This window comes from Silene latifolia, chromosome Y, assembly GCF_048544455.1.
Source record: "Silene latifolia isolate original U9 population chromosome Y, ASM4854445v1, whole genome shotgun sequence".
In the NCBI taxonomy this organism is placed as follows: Eukaryota; Viridiplantae; Streptophyta; class Magnoliopsida; order Caryophyllales; family Caryophyllaceae; genus Silene; species Silene latifolia.
In genome coordinates, this window is record NC_133538.1 from 355,803,100 (window position 1) to 355,819,751 (window position 16,652).

General features: G+C 41.2%; 1 protein-coding gene across 1 annotated transcript in view; it reads left to right on the forward strand.

The window, feature by feature from the left end:
- Positions 1-570: 570 nt before the first annotated feature.
- The window catches only part of LOC141631672 (uncharacterized), a 39,616-nt gene continuing 23,534 nt past the window's right edge, over positions 571-16,652 (forward strand). The window contains exons 1-2 of the mRNA XM_074444311.1: positions 571-1,653; positions 2,402-2,808. Of these exons, the coding sequence (XP_074300412.1) occupies positions 571-1,653; positions 2,402-2,808 (1,490 nt within the window). The remainder of the gene's footprint in view (positions 1,654-2,401; positions 2,809-16,652) is intronic.

A 16,652-nucleotide genomic window follows, 5' to 3' on the forward strand; every position in this document is an offset into this window, starting at 1 on the left:
TCATGAAGCCCTCTCATTCATGGATTGTCTGCTGGTTACAATCAAATACATATGGCACCGAAGATCAAGAAGCAACGGGTTTTCGAACCCCAAAAGGGATCTTATGCTACACGGTCATGCCGTTTGGATTGAAGAATCTTTGGCGCTACGTACATCAACGCGCAATGCAAAAGATCTTTGATGACATGCTGCATAAAATAATAGAGTGTTATATTGATGACGTGGTTGTCAAATCAAAGAAAAGAGAAGACCATATCTAAGACCTTCGAACCGTCTTTGAAAGACTTAGAAAATGTCAACTCAAGATGAATCCACTCAAGTGTGCGTTCGGTGTCACATCTGGGAATTTCTTGAGGTTTGTGGTTAGGCATAGAGGCATTGAAATTGACCAAACAAAAATTAAAGCCATCAATGAAATGCCGGAACCAAAGACGTTAAAAGAGTTGCGCGGATTGCAAGGACGTTTGGCATACATTCGAAGGTTCATATCTAACCTAGCAGGACGTTGCCAACCATTCAGCCATCTCATGAAAAAGGATGCTCCATTCCAATGGGATGAAAAATGCAAAAATGCTTTTGATAGCATCAAGAAGTACTTGGCCAAAGTGCACAGTCTTTGGGGCACCAATTCCAGGAAAGTCACTTGTCCTTTACATCGCAGCACAAGAACGCTCACTGGGGGCAATGTGTGCTCAAGAAATTGAAGACCGTAAGGAGAAAGCACTCTATTACTTGAGTCGTACCTTGGTTGGAGCTGAGTTGAATTACTTGCCCATAGAGAAGATATGTCTTGCTTTGGTGTTCGCCATCCAGAAGTTGAGGCACTACATGCAGGCGCATACCATACATGTGGTCTCAAAAAGTCGATCCAATCAAGTACATACTCTCAAGACCAGTCTTTCCGGAAGACTTGCGAAATGGGCAATGTTACTTAAGCAAGATGACTTGGTGTTCGTGCCTCAAAAGGCTGTCAAAGGTCAAGCTATCGCCGACTTCTTTGCTGATCATCCAGTGCCAGCAGAGTGGGAAATTTCAGATGACCTCCCAGGAGAAGAAATTTTCTATGTGGACGTCCTACCTCCATGGCAAATGTACTTTGACGGTGCTGCAAGGAAGGACGGAGCTGGAGCCGGAATTGTATTCGTAACTCCACAAAAGCATCTCATGCCATACTCCTTTACGCTCACTCAGTTGTGTACAAATAATATGGCAGAATACCAAGCTCTCATACTCGGTCTTCAAATGGCGATCGAAATAGGTGTCAGGGATATGGACATATATGGAGACTCAAAGCTGGTGGTCAACCAAGTCCTTGGTGAATATGAAGTGAAAAAGGAAGACTTGATTCCCTACCATCAACAGGCATTACAACTGCTAAATCAACTTGACGACATCCATGTTGGTCATGTGCCAAGGAGTGCCAATAAGTTGGCTGACGCGCTTGCTAATCTTGCAGCAACTTTGGCACTGGGGGCAGAAGAGTCTATGCAAGTCCCAGTCTACAATCGTTGGGTAGTATCATTGCTTGAAGGAGAGGAAAATGTAGATACAACCAACATGATATGCGTCTACACAGTTGATGAAGATGACTGGCGTCAACCTATCATTGATTTTTTGGACCACCAAAAACTACCCGATGATCCCAGACACAAGGTAGAAATACGTCGACGTGCTCCAAAGTTCATTCACTATAAAGGGACACTCTACAGACGTTCTTTCTCAGGCCAATGGTTGAGGTGTCTAAGAAAGGACGGTTATCAAGCAATGCATGAAGCTCATTCGGCATTTGTGATGCTCATCAACTGGGCCTAAACTTCATGATCGTGTAAAGAGAATGGGGTATTACTGGCCAACCATGGTGCAAGATTGTATGGACTTTGCGAAAAAATGTGAACCCTGTCAGTTCTACGCAAACTTCATACACCAACCGCCGGAGCCGTTGCATCCTACTGTTTCTTCATGGCCCTTTGAAGCTTGGGGACTCGATGTTGTGGGACCTCTTACTCCAAAGGCCTCAAATGGACACGAGTATATCCTCGCTGCCACTGACTACTTCTCAAAATGGGCAGAAGCCATCACACTACGGGAAGTGAAGAAAGAAAATGTTGTGGACTTCATTAGAACCCAAATCATCTACAGATATGGTGTACCTCAACGTATCACAACTGACAATGGGAAACAATTTTTCAACCATCTGATGACAAGTCTGGGAGAAAAATTCAAGTTCAAACAATACAAGTCATCCATGTACAATGCCTCTGCAAATGGTTTGGCTGAAGCCTTTAATAAAACTCTTTGCAACTTGTTGAGAAAAGTAGTAGCAAAGTCAAAGTGAGATTGGCATGAAAGAATTGGTGAGGCGTTGTGGGCATATCGTACCACATACAAAACACCTACTCAGGCAACCCCATACGCGTTGGTGTATGGAGTGGAGGCCGTGTTGCCTTTGGAGTTGCAGATCCCTTCCTTACGCATTGCTATTCAGGAGGGACTCACAGATGATGAGAATGACAAATTAAGATTAGCAGAATTGGAAGCTCTCGATGAAAAGAGATTAGAGGCTCAACAAAAGCTCCAGTGTTATCAAGCAAGGTTGTCACGCGCATTCAACAAAAAGGTGCGCTCTCGTTCTTTCCAAGTAGGAGACCTCGTCCTTGCAGTACGAAGACCAATCATCACCTCTCACAAGCCAGTTGGCAAGTTCACCTCTAAGTGGGATGGTCCATACGTGGTACAGGAGGTCTATACAAATGGTGCTTACAAAATCGTGGATGAAGACGGCATTCGGATAGGCCCAATCAATGGGAAGTTTTTGAAGCGTTACTATTCTTAAATCCCAACAGTGAAAGCTCCTAAGCAAGAGCGTAAACTGCAAATCCAAGCTCCTAAGCAAGAGGTTAAACTGTATACAAAAAAAAAAAAAAAACAAACAAAAATAGAATCTCCAAAAAAAAAAAAAAAAAAAAATACTCCTTCCTTTATGAACTACGTCGGCTTGATCTTGTGAAATACATTTTGTGCTTCACAGGTACGTAGGCAGCTTGGGTGAATATGTAGCTCAAGTGCAGCCACACCTCAAAAAAAAAATCCATCTCTTGAACTACGTTGACTTGATCTTGCAAGTTGTCATATTGGTAGCTTTGCGAGTACGTAGGAAGTTTGAGCAAACACTTTGTTCAAGTGCAGCCACACCAAAAAAAAAAAACCAAAAAAATTACAGCAAAATAATTGCTCCTGGCCCGCAAGAGCTTAAACTGTGTACGGCTAAAATAACAGTCAATCGTCAACCAAGTTTGTAAAAGACCAAGACCATGTTAATTGATGGTGAGTTCCGCTTGAGCTTGGTTTTCACACTCTTTGCTTTACGATTAACCTTGGATGGCTCTTAAAAAAAGAGGGGGACACATCGCATACGGGTAATGAAATGGTGTAGCAATCTGGCACATCAAGGCTTGGAACTTCCTTACAATCAACGAGCAGGTTCATTGCATGGTAACTCCAAAGGGAACCCAAGATGACCCAAAAATGGGTTCACCCTAACAGGCAATAAGTCTTCAAAACTGTGTCGCGATGACCCGATGGGTTCACCCTGACACAACCCGTCGCGATGACCCAAAAATAGGTTCACCCTAACAGGCAAAGTCTTCAAAACTGTGTCGCGATGACCCGAATGGGTTCACCCTGACACAACCTGTCGCGATGACCCAAAAATGGGTTCACCCTAACAGGCAATAAGTCTTCAAAACTGTGTCGCGATGACCCAAATGGGTTCACCCTAACACAACCTGTCGCAATGACCCAAAAATGGGTTCACCCTGACAGGTAATAAGTCTTCGCCCGTCGCGATGACCCAAAATGGGTTCACCCTGACAAGTAATAAGCCTTCAACGATAGACAAATAAGACTGCCTCGCATGAAAATATCGACAAGTTGAAATTGGCTGACAAGACGGAATATGTAATCCCTGCTGCATGAAATCATGGACGCACGGACATACAAGTAAAGAAGGCGTAATATAGACCGTTATTCAAATAATGTTTGTATATACAAGCAAAAAAGGAGATGTGAATGTTATTTTACCCGTAGTTACTTCGAGATGACCACTCACAAGCTAATGGCAAAGTGCTAAATTAATGCTGCAAAGCTAACAAAACATGAAATAAAACGTGGTAAATGGCATTCAATAACTAGGACTATAAAAGACAAAATGAAAATTCAATGAGAATGAATGGCATTCCCATAACCATTTATGTATCAAATTTGTCTTTCCCTGCCAAAAAAGGAAACAACCTTATGAATTTTTTTCACTAAAGCTTCCTGTCTTCATCAAGATAGAAGATAAAAATTGAGCTTTCCACGGAACCATGACAGCCAACAATAAGGCTCATAATCTCCGCTCTCCAACGCTAATAAGATCGTCATTGCCGTGAAAGAATACAAAAGCTACAATGTTGATCTCGTTATTGTAACATGATGTGGGTGGTTCGATTGTTCTACGGCGACTCGGACGAAAAAAATCAGACCAACTTTGAATCTACAGTGAAGTTCAAAGTTTCCGGGTGAAAAAAATTCGCTTCAAAAAAAAATCGTAACTAAATTCTGTTCAGAAATCCGAACAGAAATTCAAGCCTGAAGTTGAATTCTACTGCTAAACTACTGAACAAGTTTAGAGTTTTGGGTAAACAAGAAAGATGGCTTACTTGGAGTTTGTTATACCAAAAACAACAAATCAGTTTCGAAATTTTCCGACAAAGGTTGGGTAATTTGGCTAGAAATCGATTACAGGTTCCATGCTAAAACTATTGGTCTCAGTTGAACGCGAGAAATCAAGACGAAGCGATGTTCGATGGCAACGAAATAATGACCTGCAAAAGAAACAGAAGAAAGTAAAGGTGGAGTTAAGACAATTAATTAATAAAAAAGCCATGCAGCCATCAAGGGTAATAAGAGGAAACAAAACAAATCATCATGGAGTAAGGATGTGAGATGACAAGAACATGTTGCTGAATTGAAAGGCGAGAAGGACGAGATGCACATACCTCAGCGGCTCTTTAGTTCGGATCGTCGCAAAAGTTGAAAACTCAGAAGAAATAGTTATCTGCGTTAAGGAATTGAATTCGATCGAAAGTATCGTCAATATGTTGTAAAATTATGCACATACATGGCAAACTAAAGCTACATAACGCATACAAAATAAAGGGTGATTGTTTCAGACGGTCTTTGCTGAGGTCATTGGGGGGTCAAACGATAACGAAAATCCGAGTTATTCGATGTTTCGGAATCGTGGGACTGCAAATTTTGTGAATATGGGAAGCTTTAGGGTCAAAGATCATTCTCCATGATGTAAAATTGGTCGATAACAGGGGCTGTTCACGCGCTCTGTTTTTCACGAAATCAGGGGACGATGTGGTGCGTATTTCAAAACAGATGGAAGAGTGACCTTTAATGAAATCATGTTCAGAGAGGAAATTAAAAAAAACAGCAAGACCAAGAGCATGGAAGAAGAAAAGGCAATAAAAACTTACCGAAAGCAGTCGGATTTGTCACACGATGAAGATGAACACGGAGGATTTAATGCAAGACGATGTTCGATAACAATGGAACTGTGTCATATATATAAAGAAAGGCAAAGAAGTTAAGAGTATGGTGATGTGTGCTACAAAGATATTGACAAAAAAAAGAAGAAAGCACGCAATAGGTTGCAGAAGAAAGAAAATACCTTAACAAACAAAGGCTTGCACTGATTTATGTTGGGACGGACAGACGGAATATTAGTATATATATATATATATATATATATATATAAGTTTTGGGTTCCCTAAATTCTACCTAAAGTGGAAAGTTTCAGCAGACACGGGACTTTCCTAAAAATTGTATAGTGTAATTCTGTTGGGAATTAGATGGTATGGTTAATGTGTACACAATTTGGATTAAGGGATCCGTCTGTGGGTCACTCGTCAAGTTAGATACTAACGAAGACGTTTAAAAAAAATTGGTCATCCTTACGATAAGTTCGGGTACCTAATGACTTTCAAGTCAGACAAGTCAAAAAGAAATGCGTTATCCGCCAAGTCTAAAAAGAATGACAGGGTGACGTCAAAAAAATTCCAGAAAAAAAAAATACCCTTATGACAAGTTCGGGTACATCATGCGACTTCTAAGTCAAATACAAATTTCACCCGCCGAGTTAGATAATAACAGGCGACATTGCATCCTTTCAACAAGTTAGGGTGTTCACTATCTATTTCCGACTTCCAAGTCGAGCCAAGTGGAGGAGCCCTTCGTGACAAGTTAGGGCGCTCGTCATCGACTTCCAAGTCAAAGCAAAATGTATCGAGACCTCGCCACGTCAAGACACCGGGAGGTGCACGTGACAAGGTCCCGAGGGGGCAATTTGTAGGCACGGAAAATTTATTAATGTGCCGAATAAATAAAATAGATTAATTATTTTGAGTTAATACTAAATTTTAACTTAATTTAATTATTTTGTCCCGATTAAATGAAATATGGGCCGATTCGGATTACAAAAGGAGTTGTTCGGATCACTAAATCCAGAAAGAATCAAATTTGGGCCAAGGTTGCTAATAAACCCACAAATGGGCCTGTGACCACCAAAGTCCAACAAGAAGATTTGAAACTCTATAAAAAGAGCTCTCCTCATTCATGCAAAGGGTTGGAAATTCATAATTGCAAAGGAGCTAGAGAGAACAAGGTACAAATTCCTACAAATCCTCTCTGTCAAAATCATTGCAAGCAGTCAACAAGCACATCAAATCGTGCCGCCTGCGTTGAATATTCAATCACAAGTTCAAACCTTCAAGAGAGATTCAAGTCATCGCGACCCTCTCAAGAAATCAAATTTACATCGCGCGTAGAGCAATTAAATTTGTCTACACGCGTACCCCTCACGTGTACCCCGTACACGTACCTCTTACGGCATATTAGAATCAGAGGATACATTAGAGATTGTACACGTACTTTTGATATTTATTAATAAAATTTAATTGTTTCCTTGTTTTGTATTTCAGTTATCGCAATACAAAATTTGCTGTTACACCACTCAATCGAGTAAACACCTTAGCAAATCTACTCGATCGAGTAGAAAAGTGCTCGATCGAGTAACTGGTCTTTCTGCAGGCTAAGGATCGAGTAGAATTCTACTCGATCGACCAATGGGAGACGTAAAAACCACTCGATCGAGTGGTAAAACTGCTCGATCGAGTACTTCGTCTTCATTTCAGCTCAAGTCCGCGCCTAAGTGCCTCATAATCCGTGCCATGACGCTTCCCAACGCAGTATCTTACTCTGGACAGATCCCGTCTCCTCTAAATGCATGCAAAAAGGACGAAAAAGAGTACGATTCCACTACTTTCGCGTTCATTTCTACAAAATGGACAAAACGAACCAAAGTAGCCAATTCGGGGCAAAATACCATAAAAACAATATAAAAATGCATAGAAATACGTGCTGAAATAGGCTAAAAAGACTATATATTAGGCACGTATCAAATCTCCCCAAACCGAACCTTTACTCGTCCTCGAGTAAACTTAAAATGCAACTAATGGAACGGAAATGATAACTCAGAGCTAGCTTAACTTGTCTACTTGAACCAATTTAATGCAACAAAAACTAACAGTTAAAGCTAAGCAGTCAATACGCAAACGAATTATAAGCTGTTCAGAAATATAGCCAACCTATCGACCTTGCAAGACCAACAAAATCGGACTCTCTCGTGGTCACTCTTCTCTCATGAAGCAAAGGTGAATGATATATGTAAAAGAGGTACGAAAAGACAGTCACTCACCTAACTGCGACCTACATAGCATGCATGCAACAAAAATGAAAGACAATTCAATTACTAATGCACACATTCCAACCAATAATGTCCGTCACAGCCGAGGGCTTACAACTAATATGGGAATAGTGAGGTTCAGGTGAGAAAGGGCAAAACATGTTATGGTAATGTGGAGGTAAAAGCGTCAAACTAGTTCCTAGAGGACCATAATAAAGACCATCTGAATCTCAACTGACTGAAAAACTAAGTACAAGTGCCCTTCTTTTGGCACAACACTCACTAGTCTCAAAACACAATCTCCTCAAAAATAATGGGATAAAACGGAGGAGTCAGACGGTCACAAACTTTCCATTTTTAATACCGTCTGAAAGAACTAACTCAAATAAAACAACTCTTTTTTCAAACTTCCCTTCTTTTTTTTTTCTTCATGATTCACGTTCCAGCTTTTCTTTTTCTTTTCTTTTCTTTTTTTTTTCTTTTTTTTTCTTTTCTTTCTTTCTTTTTCACGTCTTTCCTTTTTTTTTCTTTTTCAATTCTTTTTTTTCATACTCCCCTCCTTAATTTCTGTAGACACCCGTATCCGTCGATATTGGAATTTATAGAGAACCCGACAAACACCCGATGATGATAGGGCACATGTATTCTTTAGTTGTCATTGTCATTATTTGGGCTCGTTTTACGATGTAGAATGAGCGTTGTCGACGAAGTATTTTATTAATTTAAATGATATTTAAATTAAATGTTTTTTTTAAAGTGAATTCATTTTATTGTTTTAATTTGAATTTATTTTCTTAAATTTATTTTGTTGAAAATAAAATATATTTTTGATTTGAAAAATCATTCTTAAGTTACTTGATTTGAAAAATCAATTTAAATCGTTTTATAAATGGTATTCGAAGAACTCGATTTTTACGATGGTTTTTTATGCGATTTTGAGCTCGTTTTCTACTTGATTTGGGCTCGACTTTCGACGCACTTTCGGCCCAATCCTCTCTCCTCCAACCCGTGTTCAAATCCCAGCCAAAACCCACCACAAAACCCTGGCTTAGCCCTCCCAAATCACGTCCCAAACAGCCCAACACCAACTTCGCTGCTCTGTTTTGCAGCCCCAAATCCGACACCAAAACTGCCCCGTATTCGACTCCAATGCGACCCATATCTCACCTTCCACCTAGCCCACATATCAAGCTATAATTCTAAGCCCTTTCCCATGCAACCCACGTCCAAACTCCTTCACAAACCACACGCAACAAGCAGCCCCCCTGTTTTCGTTCTCCAAACCCGAGCCCAATCAAACACTTCCAAACCCGCTCCAAACGGCTACCAAACCCATGCCCATGACTACCCATCCACACCTGACTATCCTAAACATATTACCATGCCTTTCCCACCAAGAAACACCCCTCAAAAACCCTACACGAGCTCATAAAAGCTGCTGGACAGCAGCAGCGAAACAGGGAGCCCGACTGCTTGTTGCTCTCTTAAACCCTACTTTAACTCCCTATAAATACCTCCTCTCCACCATACATTCATTCCTCTAAGTTCTCCATACATACTAACAACACTCACAAGCATTAAACTCCAGAAAAAAACCCTAATTGCCTCTCAAAACCCTCGACAAAACCGAGACATCCAAACTGAAACAGTTTGTGTCTCTCCCGAAATACAATTCGTTTCCCCTTCAAATCTCCATTAATATTCGAGTTTCTTATTCCTAATTAACCACATAACACCCATCTACATCTTAGACAAAGATTCACGAGCCAAATTGACCTTGAGAGTACACGAATCCCCTCAAAAAACAGTGTCATACACTCTGTTTTCGCGGCTTTTCCTGTCTGTCCAGTTCTGTTTGTGCTCGTTTTTCGTGCCCAATAACTCAGAACGAGCGTGGTTGGTTTTAAGATCTTTGTTCTAATCTCTTTCTAGTTTTCAAAACATCTTTTAAATCTAATTTTCACCGTGAAACGAGTGAGAAATTGCAGTTTGAAAGTTGCTGTCCAGATTTGCGAAAAAACGTGTTGTTGCTTTGTTCCTTCGTCGACGACGGCCTCTCGAGATAAAATATACGATCGATTACGACCCAAGATGGTGTCAACGATACATGTAGGTTGAGGGTGCATCAAATCCTCCTCTTCTCTCTTTTATTTCGTTCTTTTTATGTTTGTTTTTCCATTGTTCGTTTTACATTGTTTATCGTTTGACATCGTTAACTATGAAACTAGTTTAGTCCGAGTATGAGTTAAAGTACCACCATGAATACCCGCGTTGACTTGAGATGGGAAAGAAATCCGCCACATCGGTCGGTCGTATCCCCCGTCTCATTTACATATCCTCGTGTTCAAGGTAGGGCATTAATAAAACGAATCCTAACTTCGTTCCTCGCTTTTGACCCCTTGCCTGTTTCGTTCAGTTCGACCTACCCTAGGACCCTTCGCATGTTAGTTCGATCTCTGATTGTTAACATATGACTCATTTAGACGACATTAGATCAATTTAATAACCTAATTAGTCACGTTAGGTGGCTTCAACACAAGCATTAAAATCGACTAATAATTCTATAACCTAATTGAATGCATCTCTCCTTTCATATGATTTCTCGCTAGTATAAGAGTGTGTGCTTAGCACCTTCTTATTAACACTCGACGAGTTAATTTAATTAGCAAACTTGACCTAATTTGACTCCTTAGGCCGTGTAGAACACTCGGTTTTAGGCGAAGCCTTCTGACCTCTTTTGTCATCGATTTCTAATGTATTTTCCATATCGCTTTGCAAATCTATCTAACCTAATGAACCTAACCTAGGAACTAGGGTGGACGTGTCTGGGGCCGTGTGCTTGGCCGTGCCTTTTGTTATTCTTGCTTCATCTTTATATCGTTTATTCATCGTTGTTTCGTATTTTGTAATTACCTTTTGTTTATCGAGTCGTTTCTTGTAATTCGTTTGTAATTAGTTTTCTATTTGGTCGAGTCAAATGATTTACAAAAACCTTAGTCTTATTTGGTTAGATAGTTGTGCTCCAATTCATGTAAGAGCGTAGTAAATCGCATGTTGTTTAAAGCAACATGGCCCGATTTATGCTAATGCATGCTTTGGTGTGTGACCCAATGTCTAATTCGATAAGATTAAGCGAAAGCACACATTACGAGGAGTGACCCAAGGCCGTGAGTCATGTAGACCGTGGGCCACCCCTTTGTTCACGTTTTCCTAGGCCGAATGGCCATGTGTCATGTATGGTGTCGTATATAGCAATTGTATTTAGATCGAGTTGTATCTCTAAATTCTCGTTGTGTCGGCATGAAATGCCTGGGTTGTAATAGGGTAGATCCCAACGGCTCCCCCATTCCCCCTAAGCCTTGTTTGCTTTGTTTTATATGTTGTTAGATCAATCAATCCACATGCTAAATTACAACTTTGACAAAGTTAGTTTAGTTGCATCTAAATCGACATAGAAACTTCACATGTTAGGGTTTTAAAACGATGTTTGCATATCATATATCGCAGTAGCTACGACCTTGTTTGAAATCCGATACTTAACTTAGTAGAGGCCGTTATCGACGGGCGGGGTTAGGTGTCCTTATGGGCTTCCTAACACGTACCCTCACCCCTTACTCAAGATCTATGGTTTGTGGATCCGTCTAAATACCATTGGATTACGAGAGTTATTCAAATCGAGTGATATAGGGTACAAGTCTTTATCTTTAATCACTCGTAGTCGATTGGCTTTATGCTTTTCGATGAAAGGTGTAAAGTTGACTTGAACGGTTCCAAGTTCCCATAAAACTTGGTGGCGACTCTAATTTGTCTTAATTCGATTCGAAAGAACCTCAAGTCGATTATGCCTAGTGTGGATCCCATGACGCAGATTCCCGCGGGCGTTGTCCACAGTTTGGCGACTCCGCTGGGAAAAAGAGGACTAGTTACACTTTGTTTCTAGGGTCTTTTCCTCCGAGGTGAAACTTGAAAAGAAAGTATTGGAAAGTAAAACATTACTCGTAGTGCTACGATTCATGCATAAACCCTTAAGGACTTTCCGGGCCGTCCCAAAGACTTCTTTGTGACGCGTGGGGGTGACGTCCCACTATGCCAGGAACTTGCACATTGCTTGCTTCCGCTCCGCCTCGTCGTGGTTCTTGATGGTGGGGATGCTCTTCTAGGTACTCTACCTAAAGGCCCTTGCTCTATAAGACCCAAAAAGGATGGAGGGCATAGACCTTCTTGTAGAAGACTTGCCGAGACTTAGAGATGTCTAGGAGCATACATCCTTATAACATGAGAATGACAATGTGCGAAATGAATTTCCCGAGTCTTTTCAAATTTTCCGTATCGATTTCAAAACCGAACTTTTGAACAACTTACTTTCAAAATAGCATGGTTTTAAAAACGCGGAATGCTGCCCAAGTAGGACTACATTTTTCGGCCCAAAATAAGCTTTTATAGCCGGCATGCTGCCTATTTTAAATCTCATTTTCAAATCGATTATTCGTTTTTTTTCAAATTCAATCCAAAATATTTCTCGAACCTTAACCAAGCATGAAATGCGTCGAGTCGTGTCCGGGTCCTGGCCGTGTTAGGCTAGGCGTTTTTTGCCCCGAGAGTCTAGAACATGACCTTGTTGGGTCACCCAAGCTTACCTCTTGGGCTTCGAGTCATGTGGGTCGACCATTTGGTCTAGGATAGTCCACAGAAACGTCTAAGCTAGGCCATTTAGGGCGTTTCACTTAAACCTATGGGCTATGTTGGTCCAATCACGGGTTTAGTCACACCAAGTCCAGTTCAAAATCGAGTTATGATGGTTTGGGCCGTGTCGTTTTGTCGAAGTCCAAAATGAATCGAGGTCTAAATCCAACCGTGAGTCGAACCTTTTGGTTAGTCGGTCATAAGTCGAGTCTTTGTTTGAGTCAAGTTGGTGTCGTGTCCTTAAGTGTGCAGGGGCTCTTACATTTGAATATTGACTCAGGTCGGGGTTTTCTTGTAGAAAGGCCGCCAAAAACCCGACTTCAAGCAATGAAAGACGCTGTTAACAAACTCACTGAGGCCATGAACCTCATGAGGGCCAGAATGGATGTGATCGAATCCAAGCTGGGTGAAGATTCCTCCACCCCACCTCTGACTGATCTGGAGAAACGGTTCAAATTCATTGAAGACCGTCTGAAACTCTCCTGGGGAAGAACATCCACTACGAAAATTCTAGGGCCTATGCCCCGATTCTTCAGATAAGTTGCCCACAAACATGGTACTCACTGATATCCCAAAGTTTAAGGGCACAGAAGATCCGGTCCACCATGTTAAGGCCTATAAGGGGTACTTAGCACTGAAGGGAGTACCTGCTGATATGCTCTCTGAAATTTTCGCTCAATCTCTGGATGAACACCCGAAGGCGTGGTTCTACAATCTGGACCTTAAGAACTTCCCCACTTTCGAAGATATTACGGTGGAGTTCTGCAAGCACTATGCTGATAATGTCGAGATTCAAACCAATATAAGAACATTGGAGGTGATGACACAGAAAGAAAAATAAGGCTTTACTGAGTTCCTTGCAAGATGGTGCACTGAAAGCGTGAAATTAGCCAAGAAGCCTGACGAAGTTGAAATGGTAGATAAGTTCGTAAAGAATCTACGACCTATTTACCGCAATGCTCTGAAATACCATAATTTTGGCTCTTTCAAAGAATTGATAAGAATCGGGATAAAGGTAGAAGATGATGTCATAAGGATAAAGGCTGAAAAGCCGAAAGGGTACCAAGGGGCCTCATCGGCTAAGGGCAAGGCCCCAGCAACGGCCTATATTGATGAAGCCATCAATCTCTTAGAAGGGCAATCGAAGAAGTCGCAGCGCCAAACACCTAGGGCATTCACCGATATCGGATGCACTTATACATATGCTCTCCAAAGACTCACAGCCCAAGGAAAGCTGAAGCCTATTGGTCCAACTCCGGACCCTCCCGTTGATCAACATGGTAAATGGTATAAACCAAATGCCTATTGTGCCTTTCATCAAGGGAAAGGCCATGATACTGAAAGGTGCTATCGACTGAAGCACGAAATCCAAGACATGATTGAGAATGGAACACTCCCAATCCCAACTGTTAAACCCAATAACATCACCAATCCATTTGGCGATCACGCCAACTTTGTTTCTGTCGAAGACAATGTCGATTATTCCCATCTTATCCGCCCATGTCACTTGAAAGGGGTGTTTATCGGGAAGATATTTGTGGATTGCTTTGAATTCTTGCCAAACCCGAAGAATGAAATTCAAGTCGGGAGTCTTGCTCCAGAATGTACTCCTCTCGTTAACGAAGTTAATAAAGGACATTTCGATTCACCGACCTTCATCATTGGCGTAGATCCTCAGAGGACTACCTTGGGATGGAGGCAGACCATCAAAGGGATCAAGGACTAGAACCGAGCATCTAAGCTGACAGCTGAACAAGGGAAAGCTCAAGACCAGATTTGAAAAATTATGAGTCGAGATCTGTTTTGTTTTCTTAGTCGAGTCGAGTCTAGGACTTTCTTTTCTTGAAGTTGAGTCGGTTGTCTCGCGATGACCTAGGGTGTGTCCTAGGAATCGTTCCTTTGAGTCTGTTAAGCAATTGCCTTTCCAATAAAAAGTTGCAGTTTCGTTTCCAAATATATCTTGTTTCCAATCCTCAATCATTCTGAAAGTACGATAAAATGCACAACACACTCAAAGGCATCCCTGGGGTAGAAATATGTCCCGTTTCAAAATGTAAGGTACACTAGGATCCTGTGTTTGATTCCTTTACCTATTCCATGTCTCGGGGTAGAAAACCTCCATCAGAACCAGTACTTATGACAAGCTTTTAGATGATTCTATGACCAACCCTAACTAGCTCCTTGTTTCCCTTATCGATGACGGAAGACAAGCCTTTCCCCAACAAAATCATCCCATCTCGAAGAGAGAAGATATCAACCCGTTCTAACAAGGAATTGTTAGTTCTTACCCAAATTAGTTGGCGAAGCCCAGTTTTCAAGGTGTATCCATTTATGACTAAGAGAATGAATAGAAGATCATTTTCAAAGAGAGAAAAAGAAAGATGAAAAAGAATGAAAAAATGAGAAAAATTGGAAAAATGAAAAAAATGAAAAAAATGAAAAAAGAAAAGTGATGAAAGAAAAAGGAAAAAAGAAAAAAAGATGTTGAAGTCATTGCAGAACGCTTTTGGTTGAATGTCGAAGTTACGGAAGCCAGAAGTCAAGTCAAGTACCCATAGTTGAAGTTCAATGGGCGAAGCCCAAAAGATTAAGTAGTAACCTCTTTACCCTCTAAGTCCTTCCTGAGACAGTTACAAGGGGATAGTCGGGAATTTTGAGAATTATTCCGCTTGTGTTGTTACACCCAGCCTTTAGGGTCCAGACATGGAAATTTGAACCCACATCATTTTTCAACCCATTTGCACTCGTGGTTCATCAAACCCGAGACACCCATTTCCAACCACATCAGCAGCCATAGCCCTTGGCCTTAGCACCACAAGACAAACCTTCAGAATGATTTTTAAGCATTCAAACTTGTTATTACCAAGCTCCACATCCCAAAAGATCCAAGCCTTTTACACCTAACCCCAAACACGGGATTTAACGGTACTTTACAGGCTAGAATGGGATATGACATGATACCTTAGGTGCAAACTTCGAGTGTGTACACACAATCAAAATGCCAATTTAATGCACCTTGATCGAACTACGTCGGATTTGATTTCGCTCCACGCGAATACGTAGGCAGTCCTTCGGAATAAGGGATTCAATCCACTCATCAACCAGGTTGTCATCTTGTCGGTTTCTTACGGGTCTTAACCAAGTCCAAATGAAGCCACCTTTGTTTGAGTCGGTCTTAGCACTCGATGTAGGCTAGGATAAGGATATAGGTTCAGATGAATAGTATCAAGTCTCAGAATGAGCTTTATTGAACGATTTAGGCAAAGATGCCGAGTCATATAGATGTAGGTTTGTGTTGGGAACAGAAAATATGAAAAACCCGCTGAAAAGAAAGAAGGCGTGGAAGAAAAATAGTAAAAGCCCGCTGAAAAGAAAGAAGGCGGTGGCAAGAAATGATGAATACTCGCTGAAAAGAAAGGAGTCGAGGAGAAGAGTGGCAGAATGTTCCCAACAAGAGTGATGTGTGATGTCCAACTGTTCTCATAAAATCAGTCTGTGTTTAGTGTCTAGGCGAAGCTAACGTTGTTGCTCCGTGAGTTTAATCCACCTTGTCAATGCCAAGTGATCTTGATTTCCATCTGCCCCCGGGAGCACGCCCATGCCATACGATATCCTCGTTCCACGTCCGACGACCTTGTGATTCCCATTTGCCGTTTTTTGGGCGCCAGAATGGCCTATTTACATTTCTACCCCCAACAAGTTAATAATTGAACTAAAACCTGTGCGCACTTACAGTTTCATTTTCCTTTTTGTTTTACGGTAGCGGGCTACGCCCACGTTATTTACGGGTCATACAGAGTGTCTGAGTCGTATTTCTTACTCACCCGTCAAGGTTCGATTTCAAAATGCCAAAGATTTCAGAATTCCGAAATTTCAAAAACTTTTTGCGAATTATGGGATAGATGATCCAAGTAGTGGTACATTTCAAGTCAAGGTTCAAATCTCAAAGTTCAAAATCAAATTTTGGGTCGACGACCCAACACCCAAATGATTCGTTTCAAATTCAAATTTAGGGTCGATGGCCCAACATCATAAGTGATGTCAAATTCAAAATTTTGGGCGATGGCCCAATTATTCAAAATCTTCAACAGGTTCAAATTTCGGGTCGATGACCCAGTTTTTCAAATTCAATTTCAGGTCGACGACCCAACATTCCAATACTTTAGCTTCAAACCTC